The following is a 25,805-nucleotide window of genomic DNA, read 5'->3' as shown; positions in this document are numbered from 1 at the left end:
AAAGAAACCCTTATTCATTGTTGGTGAGAGTGTAGACTGGTAGAAATCAATATGGAGATACCTCAAACTACTAGGATTAGAAGTCCCATTTGACCCAGCTATTCATCTGCTGGGTATCTTCCCAAAAGAAGTGAAAAATTATACCACAGTAATATATGCTCACCCAAGTTTATAGTGGCACAGTTTGTAATAGCTAAAATTTGGAAATAGCCTAATTGTCCATCAACTGGAAACTGAATGAGAAAGATGTGTTTTTTTTTTTAATTGAGTTTATTGGTACATTTAGGGATACAGTACAGTTACATTCATTGTTGGGATCATGTACCTTTACATGGCAAGTCTTGATTCTCATTTTTTCCCCTTACCTCTGCCCTCCCTTCACCCCCTCCTCCCCTCCCCATCTACAAACACTTTATTTTCATCTTTTCATTCTCTCACATTTTTTTCTTTTCCCTTTTTGTTCTTCCCCTACGTATAAGATGTGTTTTTTAAATGGAGTACTACTCAACCATAAAGAAGGATACTCTAGAGATATTTATAGCTAAGTGTATGCACATTGAGGCCATACTCTTAAGTAAAATTAATATGTCACATATATGTAAATACTGAATAGTTTCTCTGGTGTGAAAAACTGAAAGTGTAAATAGGATCAAAATGTATAACTGATACTGTGTAATAGGAAGAAAAGTTCTAAAACAGTAGTGGAAGTGGGAGGGGTAGGGAAAAGGGAAAAGAAAAAATAAGTGAAGAAGAAAAACATGGAAACAAAGTCTTTCAAAACAGGAAAGGGTGGAGAGGCTGAAGGGAGGGCAAGGAAATGGGGAAAAATAAAAACCAAGATAAGTCACGTAAAGGTGCAAGATCCCAATAATGAATATAACTGTACTGTATACCTAAAATGCACTAAGACATTTAATAAAGATTTAAAAGGATGTATTTGTGGGGTAGTTGCTTGAATAAATATTTTCAAAGGAACATATTTGAATTTAGTATTGTTTGGATGCAGCAGATGAACTTGAAGAGAGTATATGGCTCTTTTGATTGTATTTGAAGATATCATAGGTGCCATGGCCAGATATATCACCTGTTACAGCTTATATCTAGATGCTCTCCAAAGCCTTGAGTGCTCATAGGTTGAGCTTTTGGGATTTGGGGAACCATTTAGGAAGCAAATCTTTTGGGAGGTGACTGGATCATGGGTGTATGATACTGGATCAATCCACTGATGGTTTATAGCTGAATGTGAGGTAGAGAGGCACAGCTTGATGGGAAGAGACAGGTCACTGAGTGTGGCCTGGAAAATATATATATATTTTTGTTGTTGTTGTTGTTGTTTTCCAGGTAAAAGACTTCAAAAAAAAAAAAAGAGCCTTATTGGCAGCATGGCCTACAGATTGGATTAATGGACATTTTGTTTAATGCAGACAAACAGCGATACAGACAGATATTTTCTGTATTTATCTGTAATTTATCCTTGCTATATCTGTACCTCTCTATCTATCCTCCTTCCTGCCTTGATTGCCACTGCTTCTTGCCTGATAAGCCACGGACTGTTTCTCCTCTGCCATGCCATCTTACCTTAGAGCCAGACTAGGGATTGAAACCTCAAAAATGTGAACTAAAATAAACCTTTCCTCCTTTAACTTGTGGGTGTCAGGTATTTTGTCCCAGCCCCGAGAAAGTAACTAAGACATCCCCTTTCATCTCTTACCACATGAATTTCTCACAAATTACCCCCACGGTACCTCCAAAATGTGGTGGCGGCCCACAGAGAAGCACCACACCTTGACCTTCTCGAACAGACACTGTGCTTCTTGTTTTGGTTTCAAAGTCTTCAATATCTTGGAAAATAAAGAAAAACTTGTTTAGAATTAGTTACTCTGAAGGATAAAGTAGAATCTGTAATTTATTATTTATTACTATGGGTAATGGATACTCATACTTGTCTGATCAGGAGATGTTATTGATCAATTTATCAGTATTGATTTTCACTCTCAAAATTTTGCATTTTTTCCAACTTTCTCTGTATTATAATTAAACTCAATATATGATAGTAGTGTTTACTAATACTACTTAATGTCTGTTTACTATTTATTCTCACAATTGTAGCCCAGCAGGAAATCTTCTAAATCCAGCACATACTTACTCTTCCTGTCTAGGAGAGGCATGATTTTAAGAAAGTATGCAGCAATTTTGCTATGGTCTTCTAACATTTGGGGTTAATGGTTGCCACTTTGATAGGGATGGATGGAGTCTCTGAGCATTTAAGACTTAGTCATGTGATGGAAAAATGTCTATGTGATAAAATTGGTGAAACCAACAGTATCTTTTCAAGTTTTTCTTGGTCTATTCCTTCACAAAGTTGCTTCTTGATCTTATTTGGAATGTTTCAATTTCTTAGATCGAAAGAATACTCAACACACTGAACTACAGGAAAGCTTAGTATTGGAGTTGAGTATTAAATTAGTATGAATATTAGACTTAGTATTAGAATTAGTATTATTGGAGTCATTAGAATTAGTATTAGAATTAGCATTAGTATTAGAATTAGAGGAAAGCTTATCTTCATAAGCTATCGATCTAAAGTATAAATTTATGTTCCTGGAAGATGTCATTTCATCTTCTAGGAATGGGTAACTTATTTAACTTCTCTGAAACTTAATTTCTTCACCTGTAAATTTCTTATTTATTCATCAATGCAGTCAATTACAGAAACACAGGAGTGCTGTTAATATGCAAGATGTATCTGTAAGTAAAGCAAGAATGGACCTTGCTCTTACATTATTTACCATCAAATAGAACAGAAGATTCATTAAAAAATAAATATATTGCTTACAAATTGTGATAACTGTTTTGGAGATTGTTGTCCATAAAGATCCATTTTCCTCTCCTCCATAATAGGAGACATTAAAGTTAAACATACTTGTCTACTTAGAGATTATTTTTCCCAAATTTATTGATAAGTTAACATGGCAGGCAGAAGCAAGGTAGCATTTCTCTTTTGTTTTTTGAGGGAACATTTCTGCAAATTTTAATATCCCCCGCCCATCCAACTCTCCCATCGTCCAGATTGCTAATGACACGAGTGGTCGGCAGACACCTGTCGAACACTAAAGAGCCACTGTTATCCCGCGTCCTTGAGTGATGGCGTGAAGCAGAACGATAGCGGATCCAAAATTCGTTTGAGGTGTTTATTTGGGGATTTCTCTGTTTTAGCAGTTAAACCTTTATCTTAAGACAGGCTGTAAGGAAAGGGAGCACAGATCTCAAAAACGAGAAAGACAGCCATGCATTGGGGACTTCGGGCAAGGAAAACATTCCTTCCAGAAGAGAAAGCCGGACTAAAAGGTCTGGCTGCAGAAAAAGCAGGGAGGTTTTTCAGTTTTGGAAAAAAGTCGATGTTATTGGTACATAGTGGGAGAGAGTTCAAGGAGATGAAGGTGGCAGGCAGACTTCTTTGTTTTCTGTTTTTTTCAGTACTGGACGTTGAACTCGGGACCTTTGCATTAGGTTCCATCCCCAGATCTTTATTTTTTTATTATCTTTTTTTTTTTTAATTTGAGAAAGGCTGTCACTATATTGTTAAGTCGCCCAGGGTGGACTTGAATTTGAGATCCTTTTACCTCAGCTTCTCAAACTGAGATTAGAGGCATGTACCATCATGCCTAGCTCATTTGAACTTTTATAACTCCTGGACTGAATTAAAAATGCAAAGACAGTACTTTGAGGTACATCAATAACCTAATGATATCAATGTAAACAAATGAATAATATCTAGAACATGTACAGATTGCAGTGCCCTCAATGAAATAAGGTATTAATAAAAAAGGATTGATGAATATGTCACACTGTTGTTTTGTTTGTTTGTTTGTTTGTTTTTTAAGTCAGGATCTCACTCATTTCGGATGGCCTTGAATTCACTATCTAGCCTGAGCTGGCCTTGAATTTGCAGCAATCCTCTTGTGTTAGCTTCCCGAAGCTGGGGCTACAGGCATATGCTACTATGCCTGGCACTATCCTACTGCTAAGAAAAAAAAAATGCTGAATATTTCTGGGTTATGCTGAATCTTTCTGATTATGCTATTATTAAAGAAAAACTCGCACAAGAATATCTCATTGCATTGTCATAGAAAAACTATAGAATGGATCATTATTATTTGCATTTTTATCTCAAAGGAGTAGATGGGAGAAAGTGGAAGTGGACATTATAAAATCTGTATTTATACTGTGCTTTTATAAAATTTTAAAAAGATTATATATTATGTGTTTCTGTGTTGAGGTTTATTTTTAGCAGCCTTCCTGTAGTGTACTAGAACAAATTATTGGTATTACTTGAAGGAATACAAGAGTTTTATTTTGATATTTTAAATTTTTATTACCCATGAGCTACCTAATTGATAATGTCATCAAGGCTGTGAAACGCCTGCTGCTTAAACACAGAGGACGTCGGAATTTATACAAATGGGATTTACCAGCATATAAAATTGAATTTAAGACATAGGAATGGGTTTAATTCCTGTGGGACAACACTCAAATGTTTGCCATGAGCACCATAGTGAATGGTTGTCTAATATCAAACTCTGAAAGTCTTGACTATGTGGAAGTAAAGAGCTACTGATAGCTCGGGGATGGGCCGAGAGAGAAAATACAGTGGAAGCAGAAAATAAGAGGTAGAGTAAGATGTGGATAGAAAAAACTATGAGTCACATGCGATCTTGGACAAAATAATTTCAGTAGAGTTTTGGAGGGGAGCCAAAATAATTTGAGGCTCAGATTGTAGATAAGGACAAAGAGATCACAGGCATGCAAACTCTTTGGAGTTGGCCACGAATAGGAAATGTGGTTTGGGAAGACTATAAAAGGGTTCGGATGTTGAGAGTGCGATAGTATTCTAAGTGAAAAATAAAGAAAGACACTGATGACTCAGCACATAAAATCCCCGATCCCAGGGGACTGACTGGATAAGGAACAGGGAAGTAGGAAAGTGAATACACCTGCCAACAGAAGGCAGTGGGACGGCAAAGAGGATGCTGATGAAATGAGAATCTTTTGAGCAGTGGCTTCAAATTTTTCAATGTAACTGACAGGAGTAATTCAGTAAGTCGTTTGAGAAGGGAGAGGACACGAGTAACATTCCCGTTTAGCAGGGCTCTTACAGGGTTAAATGGAATAATGAATTTTAATCATCTAGAGAACATCCTGGAATCCAGTAGGTACTGCAATTACTATAGCAGCAATTACTGTGATTATGGCATTCGAAGTGGAGAGGGCCAACCATTATGTTTTCCCCTGACTAATATAAAGCCCAAATACACTAATCTAAAAATACAAGTCAAATGGCCTATTCTAGTGCCAGATTTTTTTTTTTTGTGGGTGGATGATTTTATTTGAAGCATTCTGTTTGTCTCCTAATTATATTATTTCCCAAATAAGTACTCTTTTAGACACACTGATTTTCTATCTGTGTAAAGTAAAAGAGTTTAATGCAACAGATGCACCAGGATATTTACATTTAGCTAATCATATATTCTCTACTTATAATGATAAAAATATTTCATCAGGATGGACTCAACTTATCCCTGACTATATCTTTCCTCTCTCCACTTGTTCTCAAGCAGTAATCATTAGGTGTATACTAATTTAGAAACTGCCATGCCTGAAATGATTTCTACAGAGTATTTTTAATCCAATATGCTCGCATTATTCTTTGGTTCCAGGAAAACTGAATCAGCCAATATATGTTAATGCCCTCAAAATAAACTATTGGGGCTGAGGTTATAAGTCACTAGGAGAGCACTTGCATAGCGTACAGGAGGCCCAAGTTCAATCCCTAAAGCTGCAAAAATAAAGTAAAATAAAGTAACTACTGCTTTGATTTGTGTTTTATAACTTTGGCATGCATTTGTTTAAATATAGTTCCTCAAGAAAAGTCAACCTAACAAATTTGAAGAGTATTTTTCCTTAGCTACTAGATTTGAAACCTCGATTAAATTGTCATTACCTTTTAATGGTCATAAAAACAAACACTGTCACAAAGGAGTAATGAGAAATGGAATGATTCTATGAAATTAACACGCTTTGGATAGAAATTTCTCAATGTCACATTGTCAGTGCTCCACAGTCCAGCAGCATCAATGAGATTTTCAGCGTTAATCAGAAGTTATCATAAAACAATGTTGATAAGGGCACCGGTAGTTTAATATATTCTGTGTTCACTTCTGCTTAAATAGCATCCATTTGCGGCATAATTTCTCTGTGCCTTTTATGATTACAATAGGGTTTCTATTAGCTGACATGAAAGGAAATCAACTCCTCTCAAAAGTCACACAAGTCCCGTTAGCTATCAAAACACAGTCGTTTCAAAATGTTACCAGTTCACAGGTTTTAATTAATAATTCAGATTTAAAAACTGCTTAGTAGCACATAGACCACAGACAAGATATAATTTTGCCTATTCAAACCAAAAGCTCTCTCACGTGAATATGCTTTCAACAAGAGCTATTCTTTATGACCAATCTATATTTCAAATACTTTTTTGCTAACCAGAACCACGATTTGATTCAGATAAATTTTTGAGGCAAGTTCTGAGGAAGTAAAGAGCCATATGAACATTCAACAAACGCTTTGTTTACTTTGTATGTTTTTTAAAAATTTCTATAAGGAGAGGCCAGAGAGAACCACCAGTTTCTATTTTTGTCCTACTCATTTTTTGCTTAGGAGAAAATAGCTTAGTGGGAGATTGTGCCCTCAGATGGTCTCAAATTCTATAATATTTGGAGATATTCCCATAAACCACAAAGGTGACCTGCCCAGGCTGTCCTTGTGCTCAAGGTATAATTCCTGCAGTGCTGGTTACTGTTAAAGACCTCGATTGTTGAGGTTGCTCTCATTAAGCCATTTTGATGACCACAGCTTATCGGGTCCTGTGGTTTTATTGCTGGTTTTGGAGGAAGCATTTGGCAGGAGCATAAGCAAAAATGCAGTCACAAACAAGGCTCTGTTCCAAAGGCCAGCAGGAAGTGCTTGAGAATGGTCCATAAAATGAACTTTAAAGAATTACTGGGCCATATGCTCTCTCCCGGAGTAACCAAAGAACAGGGGAGGGACAAGGGCCACAAAATGTACTTAAAATTTAAATCCAGGCAATGCTAAGTAATGCAACATCTAATTGTAGGGAAAATATATCTTTGCAGCTGTCACACGTAAGAATTAAGCTCAGCTTAATTAAAACAAGAAAACTTCATTCAATGCCAAGGCCTAAAGATCACACTAAGAGGTTACGTTTGATAGTGCCAAGTCCTGACACAGACGAGGGTAGTGATACGCCAACTTCCCTAAGCTTGGAAGAAGGCTACGAGTACCCAGAGTCCATCAGCCAGAACCAAGGGGACAGCACCTGAAAATTTAGGAATAAGAAAAATATGAATTCATCAGGAAGATGTGTATGCTGGAAGCAGACATGGGGCAGAAGAGCCATTAAAACTGAATAATAATATTAATTGCATATTTTACCATTACTCTGTATAAAATACTTCAATTTCAAGTTTTTAGTCTCCTAGTGCTACTTTTTCTTTTATCCAGAATAGCTGTTGTGGTCCAGACACTTTATGAAGACCTTTTTTTTTTTTTTTAGTTTATTACTATAAAAGGACAGTATATCATGTGTGCATTTCTTGTTCGGAGCTGGTACCTGTACATAACACATCTTAATTCCTTTGTCATCCCCTTTCCCTACCCTATCCAGCCATCCTTAGATCCCCTTCCTTTTTCTTTTTTTATAGCAACTGCACAAAAGGAATGTAAACACTATGCACTGTAAACACTTACAAAAATGACAGGAACTTTCCATGAACCCTCACAACCCTGCAATGGAGGCATCGGTGTTGTGTACTCTAAGCTGAAGAGGACTTGGAAGCTCAGAAAGGGCTGCCCACAGACCAAAGGCCATGGAGTCCCCAGGCATCCAGACAAGACAGTGAAAGATAACCTCGTACCAGAGATTACACTCTCCAACACCAGGCTTGGCTTCTTCCTAGGTGTAAAGTGGGGTCTCCCTGTTCCCAGATCCTGAATTGACACAAACTCTCATTCCTTCTTTAAAGAAAGGAACAAATAAAAGTCCAATGTCTTTTCAAAGAGTTGTATAAATTACTTGGTGACAGGAAGAGGTGCTGTGCTTCTGGTATTAGAAATAGTTCTATGTTTTATGTTTTAGCGCTACTGGATCGGTGTTTGTGCCTATGTTTGTTTCTTGATCCATCTCCAGCCTCACATTAATGAAAATATGGAACTCAGCCCCTTATTTCAGCCTACAGGAATCTATACCACCCTGTTCTAGCATAAAGCATTCCCATACCATATCCTGTGCCTAGATCAGATTTACTAATTTGGTAAGAAGCAAATATTAGATCCATAGTAGTATGCGAAAGGTCTTTAGCTACCATCTTTGTTGCTTATCGCTGTTTTCTCTCTTCCACAGCCTCTCATTGTCATCCTCTCTTTCCATTGCAAGGGAAAACAATCTTTCCAGTTTCCTCTGCAAAAAATAGTTCAGCTATTCTGGATCTTATTATCACTTAGAATTTAACTCACAGAAGGTCGTAAGTAAAGCAAATAAAGTTTAACCCAAATATTAATGCTCTAAGGTGTGTATGCTGCAACCAGACTATACTGCCTTCCCTAGTGCTTCTCCCAGAGACATTGCAGTCTACTCACCTAGTATATTTCTTCATGCCTGAGAAGCAATTTCAGTTCTTTATCTCTTCGATGACACTAGATCTGATGTTAAACTTTAAGATTTATTTTTCCCTTGCTCCCAGCTTTCCAGCAATCAAATGCTATTTTCTTCCTTTGAGAACCCTTCTGAAGAAACTTCAGTGTTGAAGGCTTGCACTGGAGTAAACACGACTCTGGATCACTTGTTCACCTTCACTATGTAAGTCCCAGCTTGAAGGACCGTTCTTTGTTTTGGCCTAAGGCAAAAATATTTTGCTGGGCAAAGGAATGCAGATACCTTACCCAGCAAAACAAAACTGGTAAAAGACACCAAGAACATTTCCCCAGGTCTGTATCAGACATACAGATGCCTCAAATACAATATATGCAACTTTCAGATTTAAAGTTATCTTTTTAGTCTCCAAACAGAATAGCAAGTTATTCTGAATGCATCTTTTTCAATATTTCTCTTTAGAAGGGAACCACTCGCTAAAAGACACCAAAATCATCCCTGTTACTATTTTGTATGTGGTTTTGACTAAGAAGAGGATCTTATTTCTATTAATTTCCCCAGCCTTTTATTAAGTGGCTCACAAAAGTACCTCTACTTAGAACAGTTTAATTTTCTGCTACTGTTTTCTGGACGCTATACACCCAGTTAGTGTTCACAATATTATTGGGTTTCCTAGTATAACTCAGTAACATAACATGACATAACCTAATAAAGTGCAGTGCTATTGTCAAATCCTGTAAGAGGCAATAGCTAAATCTTGATATTAGACATACATTTAGAATACTAATATCCATATAGGAAGTAAGAAACTATTTTAAGAGCGTCTGATGTCAAATCCACTTACAATCCCAGTTAAAATTTGTCCTTTTGTAATGCAAAGCATTGGTATAAAATTCATAAATAAGTAGAGAGTACATGAATTGTTTCTTGGTTTCCTGGGAATGCTCAATTCACTGAGAACAATTTTCTTATGCTGCTTAAAAACATATATAGGAAAATAAAGGAGAGAAATGATACACTCTTTCCTATCAGTTCAATATCTAGATTTTTGGAGATAAGCATTTAATAAATAGAACAAGTAACTCAGTATGAAAGGCCTAACTGTTCTATTATATACATAGGATTGGATATGATTTTCTTTTTTTTTCCAGCTTTAATTGAGTTTATTGGTACATTTTAGGGATACAGTACAGTTACATTCATTTTTGGGATCTTGTACCCCTACATGACAGGTCTTGATTCTCATTTTTCCCCTTACCTCTGCCCTCCCTTCACCCCCTCCTTCCCTTCCCATCTACAAACATTTTATTTTCATCTTTTCATTCTCTCACATTTTTTTCTTTTCCCTTATTACCCTTCCCCTTCCCATCCTGGGTATGATTTTATATAATGGACTTTTTCTGACAAATAGTGTTAAGAAAAGTGACATCTATGACAAACAAAAACAAAAAAACAAAAAACAAAATCCCAAGTACGTAAGCACTACACCTGAGTTGTCCCCAAAGTTACTCACTGAGTTTGTGTATTCATTCTCATCTTCATTCTCTCACATTTTTTTCTTTTCCCTTATTACCCTTCCCCTTCCCATCCTGGGTATGATTTTATATAATGGACTTTTTCTGACAAATAGTGTTAAGAAAAGTGACATCTATGACAAACAAAAACAAAAAAACAAAAAACAAAATCCCAAGTACGTAAGCACTACACCTGAGTTGTCCCCAAAGTTACTCACTGAGTTTGTGTATTCTTTTTTGGGGGGTGATATCAGGGACCTTGTGCTTGCCAGGCCGGTGGTAGAACCACTGAACCCCAGCCCCAAGTTTATGAATTCTTTACATTTCAAGCTGCAGAAGAGAAACAGACAAGGATGGTGGAATAATGTAATCTGGACAGCACTTGAGATAACAGCTTACTTAAGTAGAATATTAGAGTTCTTTGGTGTTTCAAACAGGGAAACAAACAATATAGTCAGACAGAATAGATTAAACAACCAAGTGCTGATTTTCAAAAAGGTTTAGAGCTGGAACATAATGTTCAAAGCATAGGTTTGGGGTTAAAGAATGTGTGTTCAAATGTGAATTTTGCCACACAGTGGGTGATGATTGCTGGCAGATTAGTCTTTTTCTACTTTGGTTTTCTCTACTTTTATAGTGAAACAATGACATTCACAATAGTTCCTGCCTAAAAAAATGATATTATGCTGTCTGCAAAGTACATAGAAAGTACTAAGTACAAAATAAATGATGTGAGAGGCATTAAATCTATTACTAGTGATATAACTACGTACTGCCAAATTAGGATGTTTAGAATTTTAAATGTTTCTTTCCCTCAGGTTTTATCTCTGTCTAAAGATGTAACTATGGATATTCTTTTGAAGACTTGGTGTGACTTCTTTTTCTGCCTAGCCAGTAGCCAGCCTAAATGCTCAGCGAATAACTAGGGTGAGAGCCTAAAGTCAAAAGTATGTGATTTGTAGTCTGAGCACTGCCACATCACAGTTGTGTTTTATTTCAGAGAATGTTACACCAACTTGACACAGTTGTCAGGTTGAGGGACACTAACCCCATGGCCTAGAAAGCTATCCAGCCCAGCTGGAGGCACAAATTATCTCTTGGCTTAGAGTTTGAATAGGCAGAGAAATTCTAGGCTGCTTCTTCATGGTCCTGGGTTTTGCCTTCCAGCAAACGTTCATTTTCTCATCTTGTGTTCTTCAAGGAGGACAGTGCCACTACCTCGTAAATTAATAATCCCCGATGAGATTTCTCAGGGTTGTTTGTGCATCCTATGATGAATGAATGACATATCACTCAAGTGCAGAGAATGGAGTATCAAAACATACCACATCCTCAAGTGAGCAAGAACACTGGGAAGATATGGACTCAGCTGAGTGTGTCAGCGGGGCATGTGTTATATTTGAAATGAGTGTCTGAAGATTCAGTTAAGAAAGCCATGAATAACAGAGGGGAAATGTATATCTTGTTACCATTGTAGACTCCAAAGAGGCAAATCAAGAGATCGGGAGGTGTTCATTAGTTTTGAGCTTCAATATGTGAGGGCAACAGTTAAAACAATAGAAAGCATAGTAAAAGGTTTTCTCATGGAAGGGAAAGGGGACTTTTATTTACTGAGTTGCTTCTCAGTTTTTGAAATTTTATGAACACCATGAAACGTAAGTATCTTGAGACTCCTATTATATAAATGAATACACCAATGTTCTGCAGGATTAAATCATTTGTACAAGGCCACAGAAATAAAGGAGGGACCAATAAAGTCTTACATACAGTTTTGACTCCAGAAATATGTTCAATGGTTCAGGACACTACCCAAACTGTGGAGAGATGGGCAGCAGGGGTGTGGGGGAGAAGTGAGGGTGGAAAGGGGGGCTGCAAAGTAGAGTTCCCCTCCATCCTTCCCACTTTCTTTCTTTTCTCTCTCTTCCCCACTCCTCCCTTCCTCCCTACCCAATTTCTTTCACAAGAAAGAAAGGACTTCATTAACATAGACTAAGCATGCATTTTACCAGTAACCTACATCCCTAGACCCCCAATTTTTATTTCTCCAAAAGTGAGTGAGCATGACTTGCTCCATCGTTTTGGAAAGTAAAGGTTAGCCTTGTACACAAGCCTTCCCACACAGTAACCAAAAAGCCAGGCTGACCCTTGGCCTCCTAAGGATTGAGGGAATATGCCAGGGGCTCACTTGGGATTAGCTCCAATGTGAGGTCATTAGAAAAGGGCTGGAGGTAATGATTTTGGTAGGAAATTAGGTCGACCCGAGGCCAGAGATTAGGACATGACAAACTGTTTGGGCAGCGAGGACACATGGTCAGAACACATCCCTAAGTCCTGAATGTAGGAGCCAATCACAGGGTGTTATCTCTATTTACTCTCACAAGAGCTCAAGCAGGTTTGGACAGGACAGCACAACTGCAGTGTGTTTCTTCTCTTACCTTTAATAAATGTAAAACTTCACTACCTTTTGTGCTTGTCTTAAACAATGGTTTGTTCAGAACAGAAAGTACCTACAAAACAACTCTAGGATTCCCCAGTAACCCAGAACCCAGTACAATATCTTTGCAAAGCCAGCTAGGAGCAGATAAGGCTTTTGGGAGCCTAGTTTTGGTTTTCTCACTCTAAAATCTATGAATGACAAGGATTGGTTTCGGTTTTCTTTTTTTCCTCCCTTCCCCCTACCTTCCTTCCTTCCTTCCTGCCTTTTTTTCTTTCTGTCTTTCTTTTTCTCTTCCCCATAGGAAAGCTCCAATCCCCTTTCTTCTTGTTGCTTCTCTCCCAGGATGGGTCTGCATCTATCAGAGAGGGCTCACCCTTTTTGGTTATGGGGCAGAGGCAGGGATCTAAAGGGTGGAAAAAACTAATGGAAGCTGAGGGGATTCAGGAGCTTTTCTGTGGCTCTGGGAACAGTTTCCTAGAATGCCCCGGCATGTGGGATGGAAGAGAGGAAGCATATGGCCCTGTGTTTTCTCAGCTCCTCAGAGGCCCACAAGGCCATTGCAAGTTTATCACCCCTTTTTTTCTTCTCTTACTGATATTCTGTCATTCCTTGCAGTGTAAGTCAATATCAGAGAATGTGTTATTAACCAAGTCATAGAACAGATAGTTCCGATTCTGTATGTGAAAACTAGAGTTTAGAACACACTTTTGTCTTCATGTTTTTATTCTCTGTGGTACTTGGCTAAGTTTTCCCAGTCTTTTGGGAAGAAATAGTTATTGGTAACTTGTGTCCTGCTTGAGTAGCTACCTGTCCCAGTTTCCTCTTTTTTTATGCTCACATTCTCATCTATGCTTTTCCCCTAGATGGCATTTTATTTCTGTGTATCACTAGTGATTCACTTTCTCGGGGTCTTATTTAATCCTAGTACACCTTTCTGCCATATTTGGTAGCCATTTTGGTTCATATGAATTAGTCACATAGGTTCACAACATTTACTAGCCATTTTAGTTCAACTTGTAAGCTAGTCACATGGATTATGCCATTTTTGTGAAGCATTTTGGTTCATCCTGTGGGTCAGCCACAGCCACACCACATGGATTTCACTATGTGCAATTTTGGTTGGTCACACCAGTTGGTCATATGGTTCTGCCATCTTTTCTTTTATTTTATTTTCTTCCCTCCCTCCCTCCCTTCCTTCTTTCCTTCCTTTCTTTTCTTCCTTCTAATTGACCTCATGGTCACCAAGAAATCTCACCCTTTTAGAAAAAAGCTAAGCCTCTGGTGTTAGGGTATATATGGGCCTCCTCCCCTCTTCTCTTCTGAATCAGTTTGGAACTTCTTGTTTCTTCCAACAGAAATTCAGGTATTTTATAAATATGTGTCTGAGAGCCTGAGTAGAACAAAGGCATAGCCAGTCAAATCCAGTGGCTATGAATATGCTTGTATTTTGAATTTTTTAAGAATTTTCCTTTTAATCTCTTTGGAGGGAAAGAGGTTTCTCTATTCCCTTAAAAAAAGTACCAGAGGTTGTTTTATTATTATTATCATCATCATCATCATCATCATCATCATCATTGGGATAAGTGTAAAAGATAATAACCATCATGAAAAAATCTGGAGAATATTATGATAACTGAAATAAGTCATAACATAGACCATGCAAAACAATTAGAGTTGATACATTACTTCTATCCATTCACTAGAATTTAGAAAATACACTGAGGCCGAGCTCCCTGGAAAATTTCAAAATCTCACACCAGGACGCACGTGTGCAAAAGCATTCTGCATGACCTATGGCAGCACTACTTCACTTGGAGCTCAATGAAATTCATTCATATGGCTTGGATGTCATATATCTAATTATACCAGTGAGTTATAGGAAAGGACATGAACAGCCAATACAGTTGACATAACTCAGCACCCTATCAATCCTGTTGTCAATTACGCTCTGCAAGACCCAGTGGGAGTTGTCCTAGACCCAGAACGTTCTACATTCCTAAATCCAACACCTGAGCATACTTGCCATTTTCCTTTGGAAGGCATGGGCCTGCTCCTTCTAAGCATACTATCACCTTAGTAGACTTCCTTACTGTCACTTGCTATATCCAGTTCTTTGCTGGTGGCACATAAAAACCGAGGAACCTGTCCCAGATCCCATCACCCACAGTAAAAAGCCAGGTGCAGAAAGATAAATATCACAAGATCTCACTTGTATGTGGAATCTAAAAACGCGAAACTCATTGAAATAGTAGGGAGAATGGTGATTACTAGAGTTTGGGGGATGAGAACGAATGGGAAAAGAGAAAAACTTTGATCAAAGTGTACAAAGTCATTTAAAGGGATAAGCTTTTGTGTGACCATCAGAATATATTTGAAGTCATGGCTTGTTACTTCCAATATTAGTTTTCTATGACCTGTGGCAGAAAGGCAAATCCATAAGCAAAGGAGAAGTCTATTTATCTTACATAAAAGCAAAGAATAGTTACAGAGTAAAAAAGATTCTGGAGTTTGGATTCAGATAATCCTGTATTTTAATTAAGGACTGGATGTATAAGCTGTGAGACACTGTAAAGGTTACTTTTCAATTTACTTCAATATTCCCTAAGATGCTCAGTGTCTGATATATAAAGGACACTGATGTGTAAGAAACATTGTTGAAAATAAGAATCAATGAATGAATTTATAACATTTAAAAATTATATTATTCAATTATTGAGAATAAGATGATATATATAACTTACTAATATACTACATGTCAAATGGCTCTCAATAAATAGTATTTAGAGTTCATTTAACATATCTGTAGGTTTAACTTATTTATATTTTGTTATTTTTTCTATATATTATGTTTATTTTATTTTAAGCAAAACATTTGTTAGTACATTTTAGATATACATAATGATAACATTCATCATAGGGAACTTGTGCTTGTGCATGATATATTTTGCTTCTTTTTTTCCACCAATCCATTTGACCCCTTTTTCTTTCCTTATATACAAAAGCTTTATTTCGATTTTTCCCTCTATTTTCTTTTTTATCTTGTCCCTTCTTTCCTTTCTCCCTTTCCCACCTGCCTCCCTTGTTCCTGCTCTTATTTTAACATTTTAACCCCATTTCCCAATATCTCTTATGTTTATTTTTATTTTACTTAACTTTCATGAAATTAATATATAGTGGGCTTTCCATATTCATGAGGTCCATATCCTCAGATACAAATAAGGATAAAAACACTCAGAAATAATGAATTGTGCCTGCACTGAACATGAGAAAATTTATTATCCCTTGTCACTGTTTTCTAAATACTGCAACATTACAATGATTTTTATAGTATGTACATTGTAGTGAGTGCTATGGTTAATGTACAGATGATTTATGGCATATAGAAGGATGCTCATAGGTTATATGCAAATACTGCAATGCTTTATATAAAGGAATTGAAATGTGTTGGATTTTGGTGTCTGAGGTAGGTTGTGGAATCCATAACACAGAGAGGTAAGTCAATATAATATAGTAAATATATAGTATTATTATATGTGCTGCCAAAGCAAGCACATTATATATATAGTATTATTGTACATATTTTATACATGAAATGCTAAAATCCAGAAAAATTAAAATTTTGCTGAAGCTCACTGAAATGGTAATTAATGGAGAGAGCTGATTCTAATCCCAATGAATATGATCTGTAGTCTTTAGCACAGTATCACGTTGCCTGAATAATCAAATGCTTAATTACTGAGTTCATTCCAGTCTTAGCTATGATGATAACTGTATGTTCATTGTTTGATATTTGTTTCTTTGCAGGTCAGGAACAGAAATGCACTTAGTATAAAGAGTAGGACAATGATTATAAGAAATCTCTGGCCGACAAATTACAAGAATCCTATGTGGGAACAGGAAGGCCAGCTGCCAGCTCTTCTCTCTCCGTCTCTCTTGTTCTCTTTCCGTGAGTATCACCATTCTTTATTACTGCTGCGTTTCTTGAGTGTCTGCTCCATTCTCTTCCCTGCGTGTCATTCTCTTTGGCTTCTTTATAGTATGTGCACTCACGAAATCTCAGCCGACATATTGCTTTGGCTTCTGTGGCCACAACACTCCATAAACCCAGCTTCTAAACCTACCATGAAGTTCTTTTTTATCTTTTATTTCAAATTTTTCAGATGTTCAGTGCCAGACATCCGTGACTGCAGCAAAGAAGCTGCCCATTTGGCACCTGGGGTCTGTTCTTCACCAGACAGGCAGCAGCTGTAATTATCGACTTCAGCAGAATGATTCATCAAGGAGATCACTGTCCAATTTTCTCAATTAGGTATTTCATTTATTTTAAGCATAGAGTAAGTGTAGGCCAATGACATAGTATTCAACTTAGAATAATTGAAAGAAACCTATTCACTCATAGGGCCAATTACATGGGGGAAAAAAACCTGCAAAATTCCTGAACAGATAACTTTGAACTTGTGTATGAAAGTGTTGTTTATGTAATATACATAAGCCTTTAAGCCTTATTGTGTAAACCTATAGGCTTTTAAAATTAAAACTGGGTTCTAAAGGTAAATAGCAAGCCAATTTCTTGAATTTTCTCATATTTTGACTAACATGCAGCACAGCAACAATACTGTGGGTCTTTTAAGGCTTGGCTGTAGCAGCCACTGTAGGTACTTCTGTCCCGTATCTGCTCATTTAAGAAGTCTCCTGTCACCTTGAGGGACAGTTACAGATGAGGGTCCACTACCGGCAACATTGAGTCTCCATTGCTCTGAGGACATTTTTACTGCATCGTACCTACTTGCCTACATAAAAAACTGGCAGCGTAGTGAGGATTTGGTGTCCACAGGAGCGATGCCCAATCAGTAAGCAGAGAGAGATGGTGAGAAAATATCCCATTTAATTGACCAATGGTGGGTCACAGGATTCACAGTGATAGCCCTTACATGAACTCATTCTTTTCTCATTTTCTCTTTGCTATTTCCCTACTCCTTACCATGATCTCTGGGATTACCACTCCAATAAAATTCTTAGCCCACAACTTTGCTATGACATATGCTCTTGAAGACAAAGAGAAGCTGTGTGCTACAGACATTTTACGCAAGTCTTATCTGCCGAATTTATTAAACATCTACTATTTGTCAAGTCTGTGTTAGGAGCTGAAAATGCAGCAATGAAATAGAGGACAAAATTAATTATTCTTTTGTAGGAAATCATTGTTTCTCTAAATTTTGTTTTGTTTCCTGTGGCACAAAAGGAGTTTTCTAAAGCTTCATATTAAACTTGAAAAGTCAACTTCCTTAATTATTTCTTCATAAAGCAGAGAATATGAAGAATTATAAAAAAAATCAATTTGTGTTTTCTTTCAGGGTATTATCACCTAAAACTAACACAGTAAGGTGAATTGTATTATGGTTACCGCTATGAAATTTTGAAGACAGGCAGAGAAACTCACTATGGTACTCAGAAAGCTAAACATACCGCAACATCAAACATCTGCCCCGGGTGCATCTTTGGGGCTACAAAGTTAATGGTCTATAATATTAAGACTCACCTTTGGACCCTACGATATGCTATATTGCAGAGTAAGTACTGATGGTACCTCTGGACTTTTTTAGCCTGAAACCCCATCTGGAAGTCACAGGCATGCAAGGCTATTGATTAGCCAATCAAAAACAAAACAAAACAAAACAAAATAACAAAACCCAAATCAAATAAATAAATAAATAAATCCACTGTTTTTTATATTCTAAGGTTTTGAAAATTTCTCTTGCTTATTATCAGAAAGCCACTTGAAATCAGAGAGTCAACTGGTATTCAAGAGTCTCTATTTGTATTAGAAAATGGTTTATAGGCACTTTCTCCGAAATGCTTCTCTAAAAGAAATAGTCACATTTTGATCTGCATTGGCTTGAGGACATCTCTGCCTAAAGACAGAGGAATGGCCTAGATGACTCTAAAGAATCCATAAAAGTTTCTTACAAAAATTGGCTTCAAAGTATTTTTAGCTTAGATCATTTAAACATAGATTTCTTTTATTTCTCCAAAGACAGGGTGGTGTTAAAACTATACCTATGCACGTGTGCGCGGACGCGCACACACACACACACACACACACACACACATGCATGTATAAATGACTATATATTTTATATGTTGTACTGCATATATGAGTACCATAGACTGAAACATCTATACAAGCATTATATACTTGGTGATTCAAAAGAGTCTCAAAATAAATTTTAATGTTAATATAGAACTAGTGCTTCTCTACTTTCATGAATGAGACAATGAGAGCTCAGATAGTAAGTTGCCTGAAATCACACATCTGATAAATAATAGAACCACACTATATTCACTTCTCTTAGCATCAGACTCCTTTCTCTACCCATCTTTTTATGCTGACTTTAAAACCATGTATTTAGTGTTCTGTGTCCTTTTCTTACCAATAAATTCATCATAGATTTTCTTTAAACAGAAGTTTAAATAATACAAATCAAAAGCATCATCATCAATCATCACCATCCTGTTTTCCACTAAACACCAGTAGGATCACAGGAAAATATGTGATACTTCATTTTTAAATACAAAAATTTATGTGTATATGAAAATATCTCACCAAAATAGAGCTACAGATGGGTTCTATTCACTGAGTTTACAAAGCATTACACTGCCTGCCTCACACAAGGGCCTGAGTTAAATCCCTGGTACTAAAGAAAAAGAAAAGAAAAAAAAATAAGCCTTATGAGAGATGCTTCGAAACTCTGCCCCAGTGTGTGTCCAAGTTTAAATGCCCTTCTACCGCTTGCTATAAAACTACTTGATCTTTGAATGAATCAGTTTACTTATCCACAAAATGGGGCTTAAAATAGTAAATTTGTTTTGATAACTCTTATGAGAAATGAAGTTATTTCAGTAGAATTTTTAGCAAATGTTCAATAAATGTCAGCTGTCACTACTGGCAAAACTCATCTAAAAAGTATTCTGAGTCTGTTTCAGGGCTTACCAAACTACAAATTCTGAGCCAAAACCAGCCCATTATCTATTTTTATAAATAAAATCTTACTGGAAAACAGCCATACCCACGTATTCATGTCTGGCTGGTTTTCTGTGACAGCAGAGACCCGGACTTACAAATCAAATTTACACATAACTGGCTTTCCAGAATAGACTAAGTTTGCTACCTTGGACCTGCACTGTCACTAACGCCCTTTGGAGGAACATTATGGTCACACCTGAAGGACTGACAGAAGACGCACTTGGGAAGAGTGCCTAAGACAGGGAGTGGAAGCTCCATGATGCACACAACACCAGATCCTCAGAGCACCAACAGGAACAGAAGGGACCCCCTCCTCAGAGAGGCCCAAGGTATTAGAAGAGTGGCATGAGGGGGAAAAAATAGAAAAAGAATTGGCTCACAATAAGTCTAATCCCCAGACACAAATGAAACTCCTTTTATTTGAAAAACTATGGCTTCACAGCACAATTTTTTATTAAAAGTATTTATGAGTACTCTTACAATCATCCACACATAAATCATGCACTACCAGAGCCAGGCCATTGAATATTCAAGCCTTGTAACTTGTACGAAGCAAGATTTACCTGCATTACAACAGTGAAAGGAAAATAAATTGAGTGATTTCATTAGTTTCTGTTCAATGAAATCTTGATTTTATTGCTAAGCTCTGACACTTTTTTGTAGAATCTTTGCTGTCTTTTCTCTCACCTACTAAGAAGAAGCAGTAGCAGCAACAAAAAAATCATCTGGACATAGGGATACTGCATTCATTCAATAATTTATTGGAACCTCAGTCATACTACTACAGCGAAAGTAGAGAAGATAAAAGGAATTTCACTCCCACTACAAATGAAGGAGCTGGGATAATAGTTTATTTCCTTCCCTTCAAATGTTAGGGGGCTGGAGATTTAACTCAGTGGTTCTACCACCTGCCTTGCAAGCGCAAGGTTCCGCTTTCGATCCTTGGTACCAAAATAATAAAATAAATAAATAAATAAATTTTATCAATCAGAATCTATCAACTTGGGACCATAACTGGCTTTGTGGTTAACAATATCTCAGTCATACATATTGCTCTTCCAATACAACTTGCAGCGAACTGATTTTTGATAAAGCTGATATAGGAAATGCAGAGAGAGTCAGACATATAACAGAATGAATCAAATTAAAATGAAATTGATGGGGTGACTCAAAAGTATCACCTCACTTACTTTCTCTAGTTTAGCTGCTGCATTTGGTCTAAATACTACCTTTGAATCCTTTGCATCTGACCTATATAAAGGAAGAATAAAACACCAGAAACTACTCTATAATCTAGGCAATGCTGCCATTTCAAAAGTTTTTCTTTAGTTGATTAATAGGCTTTCTGTAGAGGAGAAATACCATCCTGTGTAGCACTCTGGGCTCTGTAAAACAGTTCCTCCTAAACAGCTAGTGTTGCATGCTGCCAGGGGAAAGGAATGGGGAGGAATTACTCAAAGTAATCGGAGACTTCACTCCTAACTAGAACATTGTTCTGCCTCTCCAACAAAGCACTACTTGGATTCTAAGTGGAACGTAGCCTCTGTCACTGCCTAGACTACTTACTAAACAGAACTGAGGGAACTTCAGATGGTGGGGGTGAGGAAATAAATAGGGCTTTACCTTAGACTCATTATAAAGATATGGTCCAACTCAATCAAAAGCTTATGTGTAATAAATGAAATTACATGAGTACTAAAGATATAATTACTTAATCCCAGGATTTAAAAAATATTCCCAGGGGTGTCACAATACAAACCTATAAAGAAACTTAGAGATATGCTGAAGTAAAAATAGTCAATTTTGTATGCTAAAATTCTATATGATAAAACACTACAAGAAAGGTTAAAATAAATGTGGATGTGTTTCACATAATTTGTAATAGAAGAATATTAATATATTTTTAAAAAGTAATTATTAGTCATAAAAGTAGACACTTTTAGACAGTGTGGACATATCTATCTACATTCCTTGATGCCTAATAATTGAAATCATTATGCATTTACTTTAAGACTTTCTCAGTTTCAAATAGCATTCATTTGTAGATCATTCTCTGATTTATATGATTGACTCTCACTTTCCCTCTGAAATTCCTGATCTCTGTATACAAGTTCATGACATTTCTGAAACTGAACATTTCTTACTTCCTTCAAAGGAGTTCAAATCTTCCCATCAAAGTAAAGAATTACTATCAATGATCTTTGGTGCTATGTTCTTAAAAAAAAAAAAAAAACTACATCCCTCCCATCTTGGAGCAACCACTTTTGACTGAATATGCAAGATTTCTCAATAATATCTCCAATCTGTCAGTATCCCATTGCAACATTTCAACTATGCTTCCATGGAGTTGTATAAGGATGACTGAGGAGACTCCCAAGATGTTTCCCTCATGATACAATTATAATCTTTAATACATGATTATACAGATCAAAGAATTTGAATTAAATATTAAACTATTTAATTTACTAAGTCATGTAATACATTAAATTTTATAATATACTCAATTAAAATGAGGTCACACATCTATTTTGTAAAATTCAGTGGGGCCCTAGCATTCTTGAAATACTATTCAGAATTCTGCTATGTGTAATCAGCCAGCTTGCTCCAGCTACTGATATCCTCCTCAGCTTTCTCCAACACCTTTCCTCAAAAAGTTCCATAATACCCTCTTGTTCGAGGACTTTAAATATCTTAGCTGCCTCCAAACTTTAAGCTTTTAAATAGTTGCCCCCCGCTTCTACTCCATTCCTAGCATCACTCAGAGATGATAGACTGAAAATTAATCTCAACTTCACTCTATTGTTAATTTCAGTATGATTTTACAGTATTTTTCATCATAGACATTCATAGGAATATTTTTTTACTACTTCTGAAACTAGACTGACCTTGCGAAAAAGAAATAAAACAGAAATGACAATGTTCCAGTTGTGAGCTTAGAATTTCACAGGCCTTGTTTCCTGGTGCTTTTTTACTTTTAATCCCACCCACCTATGCTGGTAAAACCTGGACTTGTTTGCTGGATTACGAGGCACCCTGTGTAGAAGTGAGTCAGGTCAGTTGCGCTGCAACTGGGTCAGTTGGACCCAGGTTATGAGACAAGCAAAAAAAAAAAATCAACAAATGTGCTTATTTCACCACCAATATATTAATAAGCACAGACAAGATGGAAACAACCACCAGCAACCCAAAGCTTGCAACCAAAATCAAGTACCTACTGGCATATACCACATGGAGTTACTGATTGTTTTATCATATGATTTGGTGACATTAGAAACACGAAATAAACAAAATGATATTGGGAACAACTTGACATTCATTCATTTGAGATTGCATCTATCTTAAATTCTAGTTTCCTGAGTCCCCAGAAAGTAACCTCTCTACATTTAGTGTCTCAGAATCTCTTCAGACTATTTGGAGTACCACTCAGCCATAAAGAATGAGAAACTAGAAACATTTATAACTAAATGGATGCACATTGAGGCTATACTCTTAAGTGAAATATATGGGACAAACTTGAGTAAATACCAAATAGTTTCTCTGGTGAGAAAAACTAAAAGTGTAAATAAGGTCCAAATGGTATAATTGGGAGTGTGAAATAGGAAAAAAAAAATGGCTAAAGGGAAAGTGGGAGGGGAAAGGAGATAAAGGAAAAGAAAAAACTGTGAAAAAAATGAAAAAATGGAAACAAAGTCTTGGTAAATAGGGAAGGGTGAAGCGGGTGAAGGGAGGGGAGGGGTAAGGGGAAAAAACAAGAACCAAAATACATCATGTAAAGAACAGGATCCCAATGATAAATGTAACTGTACTGTTTGCTTTAAATGTAGCAATAAACTTAATGGGAAAAAAAAATTCATGCTATAGGACTGGGGATTTAGCTCAGTGGTTCTCCCACCTACTTCACATGTGCAAGGTCCCAGGTTTGATCCCTGGTACCAAAAAAAAAAAAAAAAAAAAGGAATTATATGCTATATCAATATTTTATGTGCCTTCTGCTACTGGCCACCTTACTCATGATGGGTGAGACCATCTTTGCTTTATGAAACACTGTTCATTGAATATGTCATAGACTGTTTTACACATGAAAATTTTTCAATAAAAATCAGTGAAATTAATGCACAAATAAATGGAAATGCACTTATTAATTGAATATTGTTCCTAAAAAGAAAAATTTAAAAATTATCTCTATATTGAAAATGAATAATATTCCTTTCATTGATCTAATTAAATAATGTACAACAGATAAAACTGGAGCAAATCAACAAGAAGAAATATGACAGTAAAAAAACAATGTACAGTGAAAAATTAAATTGCAAACCAAACTGTATTGATGTTACTCATATAAAAAATTTAAAAATAAATAATAAAAGTTCAAAATTGTAGTTGGAGATATTACCAATTTTAGGAAAGTGTTCTCGGGAAGGGAGGCGAATAAAACAGCAAGGTAAAATTGACTCTCTCTTGAACATTTTATATCTTAAAAAAAGATGTAAGGTAAAAGTGAAAAATATTAATGCTAATTGAAGTATAAATCTGCTTGTAATATTTTCCTGAACAATTCTCTATGTTTAATATTTGTACAATTTAAAAAATGTACCAATAAATGTTTGTTACTTAGAATGATCCCATTTATATAAACTGAATGTAACAGCTCATTTCAAACTTCAATCCTTTACATTTGTTATTTTCTTTTGTATGGAATGTTCTTTAACCCCATTCATCATTTCATGTGGGAAATTAATTTCAAATTAGCCCTGATTCTCCATCTCTACATCTGCCTTACATTATGTTTGCAACATGCACTGATATCCGTTTGGTGAATGCTTACATAATACTTTTAGATATACTAGGGTTATTCTGACCAGGCAGAAGTTCAAGGCTTTTGACAGGTCAAGTCAGTTGAAAATGATGTCATTGATATGTGTGATTGTTTAAGCAATTTAGTTAGAATTATCATATCTGAGAGGGTTTTATTTACCATTTGCAACTGTTTCACCATTTGCTAAAATATAATTACACATAAAATATAAACATCAGTGACTCTATCAAGGAGAACAGTGAAAGTTGACCTGGACAACTATTATGATCTTGACTGTTTAAAGAACAAGACTATTGAGTTGAGTCAATGAGTACTAAAAATATAAGCACTGATTTTCTTGCTTTCAAAAATATAACAAGAATATAGCCTCAGAAAGATGGTAAGGAGAGACAGTTTGAGGATTGACACAAATGAAACAAATTAAGTCCTCCCTTTGATGGAAACCAAGATGAGAGTGTGGAACATTAAACAGGTATTATTAAGGAGCTGTGCCTACTGGGACAATAAAAGAGGTTGATTGAAATAGATCAATTAGATAATGCACATGGTACCCATTTCTACACCTGACTCTAAATAAAATCTTAGGAGTTCAGAAGAAGAAAATGCAGAAATTGGTCATTATGGCTTCTCAGAACTGTCCACACAATGCTCTTTTCCAACAGTAATTCTTTATTGAGGAGAATTACATCTTAAGAATTGCAACTTGCAAGCGCAAGGACCTGAGTTCAATCCCTGGTACCAAAAAAAAAAAAAAAAAAAAAAAAAGAATTACAACTTGCACTGAGGCAGTCACTTCTAGGATTCACAATAGCCCAACCTACAAATTCTTGGAGATGTATCATCTGAATACTTATCTCTAACAATATTGACAGCAAAGCCTTCTCTTTGCATGGAGAGTAAGTCCATCTTTCACCTTTAGCTTGACATCACCAAAGGCAAATTCTTCTGGAATTGAGCCTTTTAGGAGATGTGAATTTTGAAAAAGAGATCATAACTTCCCAAACTCTGAGAATTCCAAAATCATGATTCTTCTTAAACATACAGCTTTAGTTATTATTAACACTTTCCTTCCTCTGAAAATATTAATGAGAAAAGTGTAAAGTATTTATCACATTATTTTTTAAAGTGAAAAGCCTATCAAAAGATAACACTTACTTATGTGAATATATCTGATATGTATGTATAATTCACCTAAGAAAAAATTTAATGGGCTGGGGATTTAGCTCAGTGGTTCTGCCGCCTGCCTTGTAAGCACAAGCACCCAAGTTCGATCCCCGGTACTACAA

At 36.3% G+C, this 25,805-nt stretch overlaps 1 protein-coding gene across 7 annotated transcripts in view; it reads right to left on the bottom strand.

Annotated features, from left to right (window-relative positions):
- Cntn6 (contactin 6) overlaps positions 1–25,805 on the bottom strand; it is a 291,448-nt gene that overhangs the window by 121,977 nt on the left and 143,666 nt on the right. For 6 of the 7 annotated variants that reach the window (XM_033757030.1, XM_033757032.1, XM_033757034.1 and 3 more), the window contains exon 5: positions 1,746–1,841. The exons of the other annotated variant lie outside the window; for it this stretch is intronic. In XM_033757030.1, the coding sequence (XP_033612921.1) occupies positions 1,746–1,841 (96 nt within the window). The remainder of the gene's footprint in view (positions 1–1,745; positions 1,842–25,805) is intronic. 7 annotated transcript variants of the gene reach the window in all.

This window comes from Fukomys damarensis, unplaced genomic scaffold (assembly GCF_012274545.1).
Source record: "Fukomys damarensis isolate Sample0158 unplaced genomic scaffold, DMR_v1.0_HiC HiC_scaffold_28, whole genome shotgun sequence".
Taxonomy (NCBI): domain Eukaryota; kingdom Metazoa; phylum Chordata; class Mammalia; order Rodentia; family Bathyergidae; genus Fukomys; species Fukomys damarensis.
Note: the sequence above shows the minus strand (reverse complement) of the source record. Positions and strands in the feature narration are given on the sequence as shown.